This window comes from Homarus americanus, unplaced genomic scaffold, assembly GCF_018991925.1.
Source record: "Homarus americanus isolate GMGI-L3 unplaced genomic scaffold, GMGI_Hamer_2.0 scaffold367, whole genome shotgun sequence".
Classification (NCBI taxonomy): Eukaryota; Metazoa; Arthropoda; class Malacostraca; order Decapoda; family Nephropidae; genus Homarus; species Homarus americanus.
In genome coordinates, this window is record NW_024743709.1 from 12,112,226 (window position 1) to 12,131,679 (window position 19,454).

The following is a 19,454-nucleotide window of genomic DNA, read 5'->3' on the forward strand; positions in this document are numbered from 1 at the left end:
AGGATGGTGTAGAAAGTTCTTACCAAATTTGCAGATGGTCGTGGTGGTGATGAGTGAGTGAAAGGGTCAGTGTGTTGGCGCTTCTTGATATGTGGAGTAGGAAGGGAAGATAATCTTGCATCCTCCTTTTGCCTTTTTCTAGAGTGTTTCGTTGGCATTTAGGGAGGAAGACCAGGTGGGGAGGCATAGGTGAGCTTGGGAAGTATGAATATTGTGTAAACACTGAGGAGCTCGTGTGCAGGAACTCCGAGGAACCAGTGAGCGGAGGAGGTGGGCGACTGGAGGTTGTGCAACTTCACTGGCGTGTGGTTTCCAATTTAGTTTGTTGTCTATGGTGGCGCCAGGCTTCGTGGAATCTACAACCTGGAGTGTGTTCGGCTCCTCGGTAATGGAAGGAGGTGGGACAATTGTCGGGAGGAAAGTTGATGTGCATAACCATGGTCTTGGTATGGTTGATGGTGACATGGTTGTTGGTGGCCCAGTTTTGGAGACTTCAATAAATCCTGAAGGGCGGTATAGTTGGGAGCAGAATTGTTGACGCTGATCCCAATGGTGGAGTCGTCGACATATTTCCAGCGAGCAGGGGTTTCTCTTAGGGCATCATTGTGTGTGTGCGTCATCAAGCACATTGTAGAAGTTGATGAAGAGTTTGTTCAGGAGTCAGGTGGTGAGGTGACATGCCTACACAGCACACATATTAACAGTTCTACTAAACCATTGTCTTATAACATTTTACATTATAATTTCTAGTATTTTAAAATTAATTGATCTGGCTTGACAGGGCTACTATTGCACTTAGACAACTGATCAATGAATAAACCAGAGCATATGGAGACTAATTATACATTAGTGATGTCACAAAAGCCGCAACTGCAACCACATAAATTATCACAGCCTGTACTTAAATGTACCAAGTTAATTATTAAAATTATTATGTTTATGTGCAAACTATGGATGTTTATACTCAAATTAATTGCTATCTTGCAAGAATTCCAGCAATGTAAGTTATATTCTCCTAAGTCAAGTCAGTGACATTTTATAAGCAAAAAATTAAACCCTCTGCTTTTCATAATTCTTTAGTCCCTGACAACTACGTAGTATGCAAAAATCTCCCCTCCTGGCTGTCAACACCCCACCTCCCTCTTCCCATCCTTCCAGCCAGCAGGGGAGGTAGATGGGGATGGTGAACGTTGTTTCAGGCTAAAAGTTTTCTTATAAAATGTCAGAATTGGTTTAGGAGAATATAACTTGCATTGCTGGACTATTTGCAAGATAGTTATTAATTTGAGTTTTAACGCATCATAGTTTGCACAAGTGATAAAATTTTTAGTACTTTTGCATTGTACATTTGATTACAAAATGAATACAGTAATATGCTCACAGCTGTCCCGAGAGGGGTGTGAGGCCCCTTTGCATTCTTAATATACCCCCCTGTATATATATATGGACAGTAGCTAAAACAACTATCTGTGCATACTTTGTGGGAAACAATATGAGACCTTGGACGATAAATTTTGGTATATGAGGGCTGTCACTAGTCACACGTAAAATTTTGGAGCACATCAACCCCACCTGCATAGATAGTTGTTTTAACTACTGTACAGTATGTATATACAGTGGTCCCTCGGTTAACAAACACAATTCATTCCAGAGAGTCGCTTTAACCAAATGCAAACTAATTGTGTTGTTGGGGGAGTTCTTAATTAACATTTGTTTAACAGTGCATGAGTTTTTAAATGCTACATTGACGTTCCATGATTTTAGTTGTAAAGGAATGTGAGAAATTTTTGTGAAATGGTAATATCAAGACATTCTTATGGTCATGGGTGGGCTTGGGATCAGTTCTATAAAAAGTTTTCTTAGTAATGTTTAGGCATTTGTCTATGAAAGATCTAGGGTATATAAGGTTTGAGCCAATTCTCAAAGCACGTAAAAACATTGTTGAAAATACTGACTGTTTGACTCTATTATGGTGGGCAGAATAATAATGAATGTATGAACACACATTAGTTGGTTTTCTATAAATACTGAACTTAAAAGTGTTACCTATTCTGTGTATCAGACAGTCTAGGAATGGCAATTTACAGTCTTGCTCTAATTCCACAGTGAATTTGATCGAGGGGCTGTTGTTAAGTTGTGGCAGGAAAGCTTTTAGGTCCTCATTACATGGCCAGAGACATAATACATCATCAACATATCTAAACCAGACTGCTGAAGGTGGTATTTAAAGATTAGAGTAGGGTCATTACCTAATACCTGACCATTGTGGACCTGGTCTCACCCTCCTTTGTATATATACACCTTGTTTTGTACTTCTCTTTAGTCTGTAATCACCCCTGAAGATGTGAATTACATGAAAGCTTTGGGAACTTCGTGTTTTCTTCTTTCCTTGTGGTTATCAGCACATATATATATATATATATATATATATATATATATATATATATATATATATATATATATATATATATATATATATATATATATATATATATATATATATATATATATATATATATATATATATATATATATATATATATATATATATATATATATATATATATATATATATATATATATATATATATATATTTATTTATTATACTTGCATGCAGACCTCAGATGCACATGTTTGTACATTATGATTGTGCAGTATGCTCTGGTATTGCATTCACTGTACATGTACAGTTTGGTCTTCATTTACGCGGTCAATTAAATCCGTGGAGGTCCGCAGAAGACGAGAAAACGCTGCGAAACGAAACAACAGAAATGAGATTAATTGAAATAGAGACTGGGCCGAATTCCCCAAACTACACTTTTTCCGATAATAATACGACTTTGTATAGTAAAAATAACATCTTAATTTATGATGGATGTACACACAATTAATATTTAAGAGAAATATCAATACTATTATTTTTTAACACTTACGTTAGTAGAAAAGATGGCTGGTTCGAGGCAGAGGGCAGATTATTGGCCTCACCTGTATCAATTGTATCACTATCCACCACAGAGGCTTGCAGGGCCTCTTTGTCAAATCCTCAAAGTCCATATCCTCACATATCACTGACTTGGGCTGGCTGTGGTGGGTGGCGGTGAAGAACTTGGTAATGTTTTTGTTGAATGGGGCACTTTAGGCGCACTCTGCCCGTTTTACTCCCGGTAAATGATGGAATGAACCGTAAATAAAAATTGTCGATCTGGCAAGGTGCCGTAAATGACCAAATGCGTAAAACCAAACTGTAAATCGATACTATACTGTTTATGGGAACTATTAATTTTTCAGTTGAAATAAATATAATTTTTTTTTTTTTTATTCTCACCTGATTCTACAGTACAGTATTTATTTATTAATACTGTATATAACTATTTTTCTGGTGTTACTGAATCTATATTTTTTTGGGAGAAGAGAGTGTGCTACCTATAAGTAATGTTTATTCTGTCTTTGCCTTTGATTTTCCTTTGTATTTAGTATTGTTTATACCTGTAGTACTATTGGAATAGATCAGTATTTTCACATGAAAAGGAATGGTGTACAATATATTTAAATGAGCACATCAAATTTCGTTGATAAGAAATATTTTACAGTGCTATACTGTACTGCTAATGTCAAATGCAGTACAGTAATGGGTGAGATGATGTTTGGTGAAGGGATTGGTGTTCAGTATAACTTTTTCAAAGAATGACATAATTTTACATCCTTACTGCTTAGCCATGGGAAGGTGCAAATTAAAGTAATATGGCAAAAAAAATTCATTGGTGTACTTGAACATTAAAACAATTTCTACTGTACAGTACAAGAAGTTAGTTTTCCAGGAACTTGTGTGGTGCAGAGTGTGCATGCTGCAGTCCTAACAACTAACACAGATGTCTTGGCATAATTTTGGGTATCAAGTGTTATTGCCAGGTTTTAGCAATGATATTCTTTGCTAAGATCCTATCTCTTGTCATGATGCCAAAATCGGTGAGCTTTTCTCAAGTAGTATAGTTGGTACAATGCTATACTGTCATTTTAATATTTAAGATTGCTTTAGAAAGCAAAGGGTTCTGTATTCTACTCTGTGATTTTATGAAAAGTATATTTTTCAAGTTGTGATATTAAGGTGTCATGTTGTGGATAATTTTTATTGTGTTTCAAATTTAATGTAGCTAAGTGTCACTGTAATGTACTATAAATGTTTAGGTTTGTCCGTATCATTATAAGGGATATTGATATACTGTAATGAATTAACAATGAAGTCATTTAATATTATGGGCATGCATAATGTTGAACTACTGTCAGTGAGGTCATTTGTTTTACATATTCCTTCCTAAGGCTATGCAGGTATCTCTTGTTGAATGGTGAGGCGCGTTCCTGAAAAACTAATGTTAAGCAAAATTGTCGCTAAGCAAGGAATAACAGCAAAGCACAGAGCGTGAACTACAGGTTTAAACTTCAGGGCACCTTACTACAGGTTGTACCTCTCTAATCCGGCATTCTGTGGTCCGGAAACTCCCGTGGTCCGGAACGATTTTAGTTTGCCGATGGAGAAAATTAATTTGAGTCTGGTACTTTCGATGTTTGGCTAAATTTGGCCTTATTTACCCTACTTTTTTGGCGAATTACTACCTGTAATAAAGCAACATCCTAATAAACCAACGAAAATAACACAGATAAAGTTAAATAAAAACTAAAAACAACACAGAAAAAGTTCTTATGTTCTACAGCTTTAGCTAGAGTTGAACCTAATGGCTTGGCAACTTCGTCATCCTAGTAAAAACACACACAACAACATTGGCTGTCTTTATATGTTCAACTTTACACCACTGGTGGGTAGAATTTTTTTTTAAATTCAGAAACATTAATTAAAAAATATATATGAACAGTAAAGAAGGTCATATTCATGTAGAGTAATGATTATGTTTTCACATGTGCGCACTTACATACGATCTCACTTTTTTTCTTCACCATTAATGGTTAGCTACTTCCAGTTCCATTTATTAACATTAAATAACATTACTTAAAACCACCATATTAATTTTTACATTAATTTTACTACAGCTACAACCAGGGTCTTATTTTCTTCAGTTTTATATGTAGAACCAGTCAGTCACTGGTTTTGTAAAACAACGAAAACACATGTTTCCTTTCCTCGTGTGTAATATTCTACTTATTATTAATGAAGTGTATTGTTCATTTTGCACACATAAACATTAATTCAATCAAAAAGACATTCAGTAATAAACAATAGTGAATCTTTTGTACATAGAGAATGACGCTGTTTACACAATTGGCAAGTCTGAACGTTGGCGGCTGCTCAAACCGCCGAAATTCCAGTTTCCGCCACAGAATTGTAATTGCAGTGTTTTTTTTGTGTCCAAATAAAAAACGTTGAATTAAAATCACAAATTTGAGAACCTACTGTACAACATTTAACCCTTCAATATGTCTTCAAAGAGACCATGAAGCAGTGAAAGTGGTGCTAGTGCTTCCAAGTGTATGCACAAGTCACTATCTATCCAGGAAAAGGGTGAATTTCCATGGTCCGGAAATTTCCATGATCCGGCACCGGTCAGGTCCCGAGGTTGCCGGACTAGAGAGGTACAACCTGTAGTACTACTACTAATAATGATAATAATAATAATAATGATAAACTAGCTTCTTATAAATGGTTTCAGAGTTAAGTGATTTATTAACACCAAACTTTTATATAATGATATGGTTCATAGTTAAACGATTTAGAGAGCAAAAGTTGAGCCCAATTTTAACAAATTTAAAATTATGTACATCAAAAATGAAGAAAACAAATTGCTATGGTAAACAATAAAATTGATAAATAGCATACAGGTGCTCCTCTACTTAAGAACATTAAACTTACAAACTTTCAGAGAAACAAACATCATCACTGAGGGGGATTACCTGCCAGAATAGGTGTTTAATGTGGATGAGACTGGATTATTTTGAAGAAAATTCCAGATAGAACAAACATTACCTAAGAGGAGAAGAGTGAGCCAAGTTTTAAGGCTGTATTAAAGGGTATAGCTGTACTAAATATCCATAATCTTTTCATTTTTTACAATATGTTTGGTATCTACAAGTAGGACTACAAACAAGCCTCAGGAACCTGACTCTGCTTTGTAAGTAGAGGAGCACCTGTACTGTACTGTATCATAAAATACAACAGCACATATTTTATGTACAAAAAATAGCTCCTTCCACACTAAAACCTTCCTGTGGGTAGGACAGTCATCCAGCTGACTACTGATGTGTGTGTGTGTGTGTATACTGTGACATAACAGGGGGGGGGTGCAACAGGATGGCAATGCAGTTACCCCACACTGCCTCCACACATACCTTTATTGCACACATATTCACCCATGCTCTTCATTTTTCTTATTTTATCGTTTGATATTATATTTTATTTATTTCTAAGCCACATTAGAGTATTTTAGTTTACATGTAATGATTTTCCACAACTTTTATACAGTTTCATACATGTAATAATGGCAACATGCCATCTGACAGGCCACCTCATCTCCAGTTTTTTCCCTACCCAGCGAGTCAAGTTATTGCTAAACTGATTTTTTACCCATTGTTAAATGAGTGCCTTTTTTTTCAATGAACCAAATTAACTTTAAGTGAATTAACGCTAATTGAGAGATACATGTACCCGGTAACATTGACCTTATCCAAATTAAATAGCCTCTGCTCATGCTAATTAATTATAACTTTTAGAATCCTTTAAACTTGTATAAAATCATGTCAACTTAATTACCTTTTCTAATATTAACCATGGCCCCCCTGTGCTCCTGTGTGTTTTAAGTGGGGAAGCTTGTCCCCATCAGGGAGAAGATACAACACGCCACGTCTACTATGCCTCGTGTGCTCTGACGTACCTGCTGGCAATGGTCTCCTCCAATATGGCTTTACAGTGGATCAACTATCCTACCCAGGTTTGTGGTATATTTTTGTCCCTTTCATCTATAAATAAGTGCCTAGTTTTCATTTTTATACCCTACTGGATCCTTCGAACCAGAATGGGAATACTGTAGTTGCTTTCTGTTCTAGTCTTAGCACATCCGTTATCTGTCTATCCACAAAAGTTTTTGTCATTGATGGCTCAACAGATTGCATTGTAATTATGAACCAGTACATTGTACCCTTTTAGAACTAAAAGAAAAGAAGAATGAGGGTTGTATGCTTATCTAATACTGGTAACAATATTGCACATAAACTATGCAGGCCAAGCATTTTTACCCCTTCAATACTTAAATCATGTTGCCAGATCATTATGCAACAAAAATTTGTTCATTTTAATTTATGTATTTTTATAAAATGATGCAAGGATCAGGTGAATCATGCACTGCTTAACAAGTCTTAAGGAGTAAAAACCCAGGTCCTAGGCCCAGTTTATTGATGGGAATAAAATGTGCAAAATTGTGAATGTTGCCTGAACTATATCAAGCTTTCCAGCCATTCCAGATCCCACAAAAGAACACATTTGATATGGTAATTTTGTCGAGGGAGAAGGATAGGAGGATTCATTAGGGTCAGTTAGGAATTAGGACTAGAGCAGTTAAAAAGAGATACATAGTAAATATAGTTTGAGAAAAGGGTTGTTATATGCTACATATTATCATAAATATTGTTTGAGTCAGAAGCATACACTTTAAGGAGATGCCAGGAGGAGACTAGAGGCTCTCTAGATGTGGTGCTACAGGACATGGCTAATGGTAAGTTAACTGGTAGATAAACAAGTGAAGAAGTACTAAGATTGGTGAGAGTATTGAGAGAAATACTGGAAATAAGTGGAATAAAGGAAGTAAAACACTTCCCATACTTTTAGTAAGGTGAGGGGATAATGGTTGAGAATTGATGATAATGGGCAGAATTGAGAATATTAAGGCCATGGGAAGACAGAATGACTGAAATTAAAAGTTAAATCCCCAGAGAGATGCAAACTCTTGAGGTTTGGTAAAGATGCCTGAATTTGTTTGAAGTGGAAACCTTGCTCACCGACACTCAAACCTGAGGGTGGAACGTTGTTTGAGGCACAGAGCTAAGATCTTAAGTGTCTTTGTATTAGTTATATACCATTTACTCTCTTAAAGTTTGATGAATCTTGAGTGGTATTTCTGTAGTTAATATAAAGGTAATTTGGCCTGCAGGTGTTACTAAATACAGTACTGTACAAGAAGTTTTATGAGACTCAGAGTTGAATGGAATTCAATGATAATTTGAAATATAATTAATGTATTTGTTTTGCTTTCATATAGTTTTAAAAGTTTTACTTGAATTTGAAGAGGGGGGTGGTACATTTTTTACTTGCATTCAAAGAAATGTATATTCATTTTGTGTTTGCCCTTAGGATAATTTATTTCTTTTACCTGTAAGTATTGTATACAGTATAGTCTTGATTTAAGCGGATTTCCTTTACGCGTTTGGCCATTTAAACGGCAGGCCAGACCGGCAATTATTAGTTACGCGGTACATTCCATCGTTTATGCGGGAAGTGGCGCGTGCAGGGTGCGCACTAGGTCGCCCAGTCAACAAAACATTACCAAGTTCTTCACCCGCCATCCAACACAGCCAGCCCAAGTCAGTGATAGTGAGGATATGGACTTTGAGGGGTTTGACAAAGAGGCCCTGCAAGCCTCTGTGGTGGATAGTGATACAATTGATACAGGTGAGGGCCAATAATCTGCCCCTGCCTCGAACCAACCCCCATCCCCCGTGTGCCCAGCCATCTCTTCTACTAATGTAAGTGTTAAAAACCTATAAGTGTAGTTTCAATGGCCCAGTCTCTATTTCAGTTAATCCCATGTTATATATATATATATATATATATATATATATATATATATATATATATATATATATATATATATATATATATATATATATATATATATATATATATATGCAAGTAAATCACTGTAGGTGCTGGGTGAAAGGTAATTATTAGGGTGAGTACAGACTAGTCTGTACTCACCCTGAAGATGTGAATTACACTAGCGCTTGGGAACTTCGTGGTTTTCTTTTCTTTCCTTGTGGTTATCAGTATATATATATATATATATATATATATATATATATATATATATATATATATATATATATATTATATATATATATATATATATATATATATATATATATATATATATATATATATATATATATATATATATATATATATATATATATATATATATATATATACACACACACACATATATATATACACACACACAGTAGTACCCCGATTTACGCGGTCAATTGAACCCACAGGGTACCGTGGAAAGTGAAAACCTCGTAAAGCGAACAACAGAACATATGGGATTAATTCCAATAGAGACTGGCCCGACCCCCAAACTCCACTTTTTCCGACACAATACCTATGTTGTAGTAAAAATAACATCTAAATTTTATGATGGTATGCTCACATAATTAATATTTAAGAGAAATACAGTCGCCAGGTTAATGTCCATTCAAATAATGGACTCAAATCCCCCCTCCCCCCCTCTTCCCAGCTCACTAGCTCCTACCTCTCTGAGAAATGATTGGGTGAAACACTAGATTTTAACGTTTAGTAATAAATAATACCTCAGACTAAAGTTAGGATAATATAATTGACATTTCTGGATTCCTTGCAGGTCAGGGAATATTTTAATGTAAACTTCATATATTTTGCACAAAAGATAAAATATTTACTTTGTGTAAACCAAATTATTACTTTAGATCTAAAATTTGTATGTCTAATGCAAAATCCATGATGTTTATATTCAAAATGATCATCATATTGTAAGAATTCCAGCAATGTAAATTATATTCTGGCCGGGTAATTTGTATGAATTTTATGAGCTAAAACATATATCTTCAGTAAATAAACAAAGAAATATTCTTCAAGGACACTATCTGTCAATCAAAATACTCCGCCCTAGCTGGGTCGGTCCCTCCCTCCCTCCCTCCCTACCCCCCACCTTCCCTCCCTACCAAAGAAGCTTTGGGAGAAAATAGTATACAGGTATTTACATTTTTAGTAATAAATAATAACTCAGACTAAAGTTAGGATAATATCATTGACATTTCTGGATTCCTTGTAGGTCAGGGAATATTTTGAATGTAAACTTCATATATTCTGCACAAAGGATAAAATATTTGCTTTGTGTAAACCAAATTATTTCATTAGATCTAAAATTTGTATGTCTAATGCAAAATCCATGATGTTTATATTCAAAATGATCATCATATTGTAAGAATTCCAGCAATGTAAATTATATTCTGGCCTGGTAATTTGTATGAATTTTATGAGGTAAATAAAAAAAAAAAATTATACTTCACTGCGTATATGAGTAGATGCACCACGGAAAGTGAAAGTCCGGTTGTGGCAAGGCACCCTGTAAATGAGAAGACGCGGAAAGTGAAACTGTGTAAAGCGGGGTAATACTGTATATATATACAGTGGGGTATGCTATAACGAATCTAATTGGTTCTAGAACCTTGTTCGTTATAGCATTCGTTCGTTATAGGATTAATCCGTTCCAGGCCCCCAAATACAACCACTTAACACTGAAAAATATAATATAAAATTGTAAAAATTGTAAAAAAGTGCATAAATATGCATCTAAACCCCTGAAATAAAGAATATCATTAATATTTGTAATAAAAAAACAATAAATTAGAAAAAAAAAATTAAATAATGTTCGTTGTAGGAGTTTCGTTCGTTATAGCATTCTCAATTTTATAGGTAAAACCGTTCGTTATAGGAATATTCGTAGTAGGATCCGTTCGTTATAGCATACCCCACTGTATATATATATATATATATATATATATATATATATATATATATATATATATATATATATATATATATATATATATATATATATATATATATATATATACCGTATATACTCGTCTATAACCCCCCTTCGTATATAGGTCGACCCCGATTTTATGACCAAGAAATCGTTAATTTATGATATTCCTCGTTTATAGGTCGACCCAAGATTTTGAGGGTAATGGAACAACAAAACCTTCAGAAAAACTCTACGTCCTATAAACTTGTTTACCATTTATTATTACGACACTTTACACTGAAACGCAGGTAGTTTCAACAAAAATATTGTATATTTCCATTCAAGTATTTATTCAAGTCAATTAGGAGGGAATATTATTGTAATACAACAGTTTTTTAACTAAACCATTCGAAAAGTGATTACGGTAACATCTTTTGAACGAAAGAAAGCGAGTCATTGTTTTCGTCACGATTTTATCCCACTTTCCACTGTAATACGTACGTAATTTCAGGAAAAAATATTACATTTCCGTGAATGTAGTATATCAAGCACAGTATGAATAGAATATCATTGTAATATAACAGAATTTTAACCGAAAACTATTAAAAAAACGAATAACATCTCAAGAACATCGGAAGCTTAGGTGAAGTCTTTTGTTTTCGCATGTATTTTATCCTATTTTACATTGAAATACATCACGTTTCAGCAAAACTACTATTTATTTCCGAGAATATATTCATTCAGGCACAGTTTAGGTAAAATATACGTGTGATGTAATAGTTTTTTAACTGAAAACGATTCGAAAAACACGTTCCCTCTAGCCCTGTTCAAGGAGAGGACTGGGAGAAGCTGTTTGGTGCTGCAGACGATGACAAGGAAAATGATTTTGATGGATTTTAATGAAAATATTCAGAAATATGGTATCGTAATATTTATTCAAGTCAATTAGGATATTATTGTAATACAATACAACAGTTTTTTAACTAAACCATTCGAAAAGTGATTACGGTAACATCTTTTGAACGAAAGAAAGCGCAAGTCATTGTTTTCATCACAATTTTATCCCACTTTCCACTGTAATACGTATGTCAATTCAGCAAAAAATATTACATTTCCGTGAAGGTATTATATCAACCACAGTATGAATAGAATATCACTAATATAACAGTATTTTAACCGAAAACTATTAAAAATACGAGTAACATATCTTGAACATCGGAAGGTTAGGTAAAGTCTTTTGTTTTCATGTAGTTTATCCTAATTTACATTGAAATACATCACGTTTCAGCAAAACTACTATTTATTTCTGAGAATATGGAAATGTAATATTTTTGCTGAAATGACGTACGTATTATAGTGGAAAGTGGGATAAAATCGTGACAAAAACAATGACTCGCTTTCTTTCGTTCACAAGATGTTACCGTAATCGCCTTTTGAATGGTTTTCAGTTAAAAACTGTTATATTACAATAATATTCTATCCTAATTCACTTGTGATGTAAAAGTTTTTTAACTGAAAACGATTCGAAAAACACGTGTACCGTCTAGCTGATACGGCAGAGCCCTGGTCGTGGAGGCTTTGTGTTTGCATCGGCCCTTCTTAAGCAGCTTTTAATTTTAGCGTACGTTGAAATTGTGTTTACCTGTGTATTCTTATTTTCTTGCTTCTTATTTTCCAGAAATATGACAAGTTTTTATATAATACAATGTTACGGTACTTTTAATTTAGAAGTATTCATTTTTAAAAATACAGAAGACACCAAACAAATACTAGTACGGATATTTGCGTGACTCTCCCGCCAAAAAAGACCAAACAGCTGGTACTCTCTCCCTCAGCCCTACCAAAAATAGCCCAACATCTTTCTTGTTTATTCTCTTCCAATTTCTCACTTTAACTGGTATTTTTTACTTCATATTGCCTACATCAGATAAACTACAGTAATTGAGGTTAGATATTGTTATAAATTTGATTACCGGGTCCTGGCAGGTACCGTTAGAACCACCTGACCCTACCAACAGTGTTGCAAGTCAGACAGCATTTTTTTTTTTTACATTTTTGGTGTCTCCATTTGTTAATTTTTTTTCTGTGGGGTTTGCACAATAGTATACTGTTTTACCTACAGTATTGTAAAATGATTTGGGAAAAGAAATACTCGGTAACTTAAAATTTTAAAAGGAAAATTTTGAAACTGGCAACTGTGTGTAGATGACCTGACTCACATCATATTGATGTTTCAAATTTAATTAACAAAAATTTATGTATCTATAAATACACTTTTAAAAATGAATACTTTATGTTTTACATACTCCTGTGCATACCATACCATGCATTTGGCTACTTTGGGCTTGCTATGATGACGCAAGAGATCTGCCCTGGCAACTGTACCGACACTCACAGCGGGTGGTGCGTTGGTGCATCGTTTCCATTGTTTACTGGTAGTTACTGGTAAATTTTTTTCAACCTAACGAAACTATTACCCGTATAGAGGTCGACCCCCAACTTTTTGCCCAAAAATTTGGTCTTAAGAACTCATACACGTATATATATATATATATATAATATATATATATATATATATATATATATATATATATATATATATATATATATATATATATATATATATATATATATATATATATATATATATATATATATATATATATATATATATATATATATATATATATATATATATATATATATATATATATATATATATATATATATATATATATATATATATATATATATATATATACATACAGGTAAAAGAAATTACTGTCTCTAGAACGAATGGCTCCCTATACAGGCAGCGAAAATGCCAACAACTTTAAAACTACCCTTAGACATTCTTGGGTACATCCAGGGTGTCATCTGTGAATATTCGAGGTCCGTGAGTTAAAAATCTGCTAATTGTCAGGGCATGCTGTAGTGTACAGTATTAGTTGTATGTAATGGTGGATTGTGGCACAAATTTTCTTCAGAAAATTGTTTAATCTATACAGGGAAAACTTTTCTGTATTGAAATTGAAGAGGTTTGGACATGCACAGTTCTACAGATAATAAGAAAATCAAATTTGCCATTCCAGGTTGTAGGAAAATCTTGTAAGCCCATTCCAGTGATGATCCTGGGAGTTATCTTAGGAAGAAAGTCATACACATGGAAGAAGTATGTCTTCATCTTCATGATTGTTGTTGGTAAGTGACAATTTGTTTTAACATTTGTTGGTCTTGACTCCTTATTGAGTAGAACAATGTGGTGCATTTAGAATAAATCTTGCTGCATTGTTAAGTGTAAGGTTAGAGTGGGTGTTCCAGGTATGCAGAGCTCTTCAAGGAGGATCCATGAAAAAGTTTAGAAAATGAAATTTCTTTCCACATTATGGTGCATTATTGAAACAAATTTCTCATATGTTTTGGTGTGAGAAACAGAAATCTTTTATACATCAGCATGAATTAAATTTTTGTATCATAAAAATAACTTTAGTCATAAATACATGGGGTAGATTTGTAAGAAAAAATATTTGTTAACAGGATATTTTGATTTAGTTTACATCTGAGAAAATTTAAGGACAACACTTTCAAAGAACCCAGTGCATATTAAGTAAGACAGGATGTGGGAAATACAGAGTAATGGCATATTGTGGGACTGTATACTTTTCAGTTGTGACATACTGTACAGGTATTCACAAAATAACTTCACTTTCCTCTTTCTTCAGTTCTCTGTTGTAATGTCTCTCCAGACTTTGTCACCAGTCCTTCCCCACTGACTCTTTTATAATTTCCTCTCACTCTTTTGCATCCCTCATAAAGGCCAGTGATATTCTGGATGGAGAGTACATTAGGTGTGAGAACCACTAGTCAGTTGCGAACCCCTTAATGAAATAGATTGTCATACAGTAATATCGCCGTTAGCTGGAATCCCTCAAACCCGGAAATCTCCTATAGCCGGAATTGAAATTTGCTCGGAAAATCATTCCCAAAGCCCGAATTTTACAAAAATTTCCAGCTTTAGGAACAAATTATCCAAGGTTGAAAATCGAGAGAATTTTCTGAAAATGTCTTGAACAAAGATGAAAGTTAAAGTATTTTGTTGGGGGATCTGACCTGGCCTGACTCAATGTCAGGTGGAGGTAGGGTGGGGGATTAGTGGTCTCATATTACTGACGTTTGATGGAATGTCAGGTCATCCTTTCTTGGGTGGGGGATTAATGGGTCTCTTGACCTGAAGATGTCTTGAATAAACACGAAAGCTAAAGTATTTTTAGGGAGATTGTGATAAGTATAAGTGTAAATGAACAAAGTTGTATCCCTTCAACATTACATTACACAATATTTTAAAATATAGAGTGAGAAAGCAGAAAGGTGTGGGTGACGAGAGATGGAGTGGAAAGGAGTGGTAACATGCACCAGTGTTGCCAAGGGATGAGCTCCTCAACAGCTGATCTTTTAATTCACCTCCATGTAGTCACACAACAAGACCCTTACTGGATGCTTGTTGTCTTAATTCCCGTGTGTGTGTGTGTGTGTGCCCTTAGCATAGTACATTTAGTACAAAATGAGTACTGTACAATAATATGTTGCTCAAAATTATGGCTTTTTCATGGAAAACTGGCTGGGATATTATGGAATTGAATGTACATAGAGTAAAATACTTTTTACCTTCCAATTCAGCTTTTCATTTAAGGATATCATATAGGATATGTCTCATAGAGGATCATTATGGTATCAAATTCATCTCTTTAACACAAATACAGTAAAGATTATAACATTTGCTGTGAACTAGGGAGAAGGGTCCATTGGGGGCTAAAGGTGACCCTGCCACCCCCCTCCCCCAAAGGGTCGCCTCACTGTTTGTCTAAAGTACTGACTCAGTCATGATACAATATTGTTTATTTGTTTTTTGTTAACCCTTTTGCCATAGGGAGGTTACCTTAAGCTGAATAAAATTGTCTGGCGGTAACCAGAATAAAATTGTAAAAGCGTGAATCGCAGCGAAAGGGTTAATTAGTTAAGGTACATTACTGTAATAATCTGTGCTTATTAATACATGTGCCCTTCATATACAATACAGTATAATACTGTGTATATACCTCATAGGTATAAAATAATGTCATTCAAGACATCTTCAGGTCATAAGACCCACTAATCCCTCACCCAACACTGAGTGACCTGACATTGCATCAGGTCAGGTTAGTAGCATGACCCAATAATCTCCCACCCAACCTTCATCCCAAGTATTAAGACTTGATTAGTTATGTATTACAGTACGGTCAATTGAGTGAAGTGTGTAACAGTGACGTGACGATCGCCCAAGTGTTTAACGAGCCAATCAGTGGTGAAGAGGATAAAGTAACAGCTGTGTTCACGCCTGTATCATGTACAGCTTTTGTTGTTTTAAATATATTTATTTTACCAAACATTTCTTAAATTTTTTTATAAGACAATGGAATTCCCATCACTATATCATATAGAGTAGAAATATTTTGTTAAAGGACATCTTATTGGAAATGTTTGGTAGAGAATTTATTAAGCACCATTATGGTATCAAATTCAACTCCTTATCACAATTAGCCATGCTTGATTGAGGAAGGGGGGGGGGCTGACATAATTAGCCACACATGAGGGAGGGGGGGCTGACCATGCGCCCCTAACTCCAAAAAGGTACACTTCTCTCAACACACCAACACTACCTACACATTGGCAGATCACTGGTCAACAGCCAAAATGGTTCACATATGAGATCATGCTCACACAACTAATTTCATATTGCTGAATTCGACTCTGATATTTGTTTTGTTCTATCAGACCAGGTTTTATAAAAAAATCAATAGGTACAAATATTTAATATTCCATCACGTGTCGTGCAAAAGATGAGATTATCTCATGTGACTGTGCTTTCATGACTAATTTCATATTAATGAATATTAATTGGATGTTTCATTCTACCATCAGACCTACTTTCTTAAAGAATAAAAAAATAGTAAATATAGTAACATTATCGCGTCATGCAAGATACAATTTTAAACCTATCACAGATAAGCTCATAAAAAATTGTACCAAAAAACATAAGTTCAAATCCTTTATAATGACAAAATATGAAGTTCTAAAAGTGCTTCTGAACTTTACTCTTTCTCTTGTACAGCTTGCTCTCTTCTCGTTGCAGTGTCCAGCAATAGTCGCCCATCATGTTAGGACTGAATTGTCCCTGATATCTGCTCTCCATTATGGCGATATCTTGATGAAATCTTTTGCCGTGTTCATCACTAACGTCTCCAAGGTTACCTGGGAAAAATTCAACATGAGAGTGGAAAAAATGCAATTTCAAGGACATCCTTGCTCCCAATGCATGATAATTCTGAAGCATGGTTGTTACGATTTCTTTGTAGTTGTCAGCACGATAGTTTCCAAGAAAATTCTTTGACACATTGACAAATGATTCCCATGCTTTTTTCTCCAGTGGGTTCAATGTTTTGGTGAATTCGCTATCATTAACTAGTATACGAATTTGTGGTCCATTCAAGACACCTGCTTTCAACTTGGCTTCGGAAACCACACCACCTAGTTTCTGAGATAAGTATAGAGTCCCAGCACCGAATTGATCCATAGCTTTGATGAAATTTTTAGCCAAACCGAGCTTTTGATGCAGTGGAGGCAAAAATATCTTTTCTGGATCTACAAGCGGATTGTGAGCACAGTTAAACCTTCCAGGCGCATCTCTTGGTCTTGTCGGCCAATCCTTTCTCACATAGTGCTCTGCATCAGCTCTGCTGTTCCACAAGCACAAAAAGCACATGTGCTTTGTGTAGCCACTCTGAAGGCCCAGTAGTAAACTGATGACTTTGAGATCGCCACATATCTTCCACTGGTGTTTCTCATACTCTATAGCGGCCAACAGAATTTTCATTGTTTCATAGCTCTCAGTCATTTTTGTTGCGTGTGCTATTGGGACAGATGGAAGCTGATTGCCATTGTGTAAAAGAACAGCTTTCAGAGAGTCTTTTCCTGAGTCTATAAACAGCCTCCAATCCTCTGTCTTGTATGTTTCAGACTTGCAGAGTTGTTGCATGAGAGATACTGCGTCCTCGCAATAACAAAGGTTGTTTGCCATCTTGGAAAATGCAGACAGCTGTCTATGTCGGTAACGCGCTGTAGTGATATGCACTCCATCTTCTAGCAGGTTACGCTGCTTTAGTCTGGATCCCAAAACTTCAGCCTTTTCTTTTGACAAGTTTAGGTCCCTGATGAGATCATGAAGCGCTTCTTGAGTAAATAGTTTAGGCCTGGTATTTTCAGAGTCATCCTGGTAGTCGTTTTCCATTGAGGTAGAGTTAGAATCGGAATCACTCAATTCTTGTTCAGTCGGTGGATTTGGGACTGGAAGTTCAGCACTGTGCGGTTGCATTTAGAGAAAAGCAAATTAATCTACGACTCTCAACATGGGTTTACAAAGGGAAAATTTTGTCTAACAAATCTGCTGACGTTTTTTAGTAAAGTCTTCAAGGTAGTAGATAACGACGAAAATTATGATGTTATTTACTTAGACTTTAGTAAAGCGTTTGACAGAGTACCGCATCAGAGGCTTCTAAGAAAAGTTAAGCCTCATGGTATCGAGGGGAAAGCCTTAAATTGGATAAAATCATGGCTCACCGATAGAACACAGAGGGTCAGCGTAGATGGTGTTAAATCTGAGTGGGGCTGTGTAACTAGTGGGGTTCCCCAGGGGTCAGTAGTACTGGGCCCACTTTTGTTCATAATCTACATAGACGATCTAGGTACTGGGATCAGCAGTGACATAAGCAAGTTTGCGGATGACACAAAAATAGGGCGGCAGATTAATTCAGGGCAGGATGCAAATGCACTACAGGAGGATTTAAATAAACTGCAGGAGTGGTCAGAAAAATGGCAAATGAAATTCAACACCAGCAAGTGCAGTGTACTTAATATTGGAAGAACAAATATTGTCAATGTATACAGCCTTAACAACATCAACCTAGGGAAGTCGACTTGTGAAAGAGACTTAGGGGTACTTGTAAGCCCGGACTTACGGCCTAGAAAACAGTGCGTTAATGTTTGAAATAAGGCAAACAGAGTATTAGGTTTTATATCTACAAGTGTAAGTAATAAGAGTGCAGAGGTCTTATTGCAAATATATCTTGCACTAGTCAGGCTGCACCTCGATTATGCGGTTCAGTTCTGGTGCCCTTATTATAGAATGGATATCAATTCACCGGAGCCGGTGCAGCGAAGAATGACGAAAATGATTCCGGGACTTAGAAACCTTCCATATCAAGATAGGTTAAAGAAACTAAACTTGCATTCCCTAGAAAGACGAAGAGTGCGGGGAGATATAATAGAAGTATTTAAGTGGGTGAAAGGAATCAATATAGGCGATATAGATAAAGTTCTTGTAATATCCGAGCAGGATAGGACTTGTAGCAACTGATTTAAGTTGGATAAGTTTAGGTTTCGGAGGGAGATAGGAAGGAACTGGTTCACAAATAGGGTGGTGGACGAATGGAACAAGCTTAGCAACTTTGTAGTAAGTGATGGAACGCTGGAAAGTTTTAAAAGGAGGCTAGATAGATTCATGGAAGATAAAGAGTGGTAGTAACTCTCGACAGGAGCTGCCATGCATAGGCCAACCGGCTTATTGCAGACTC

At 35.3% G+C, this 19,454-nt stretch overlaps 1 protein-coding gene across 2 annotated transcripts in view; it reads left to right on the top strand.

Annotated features, from left to right (window-relative positions):
• The window catches only part of LOC121877261 (solute carrier family 35 member B1-like), a 60,774-nt gene that overhangs the window by 1,789 nt on the left and 39,531 nt on the right, over positions 1 to 19,454 (top strand). For both annotated transcript variants that reach the window (XM_042382919.1, XM_042382920.1), the window contains exons 2-3: positions 6,807 to 6,936; positions 13,881 to 13,989. In XM_042382919.1, coding sequence (XP_042238853.1) covers positions 6,807 to 6,936; positions 13,881 to 13,989 — 239 coding nt within the window. The remainder of the gene's footprint in view (positions 1 to 6,806; positions 6,937 to 13,880; positions 13,990 to 19,454) is intronic.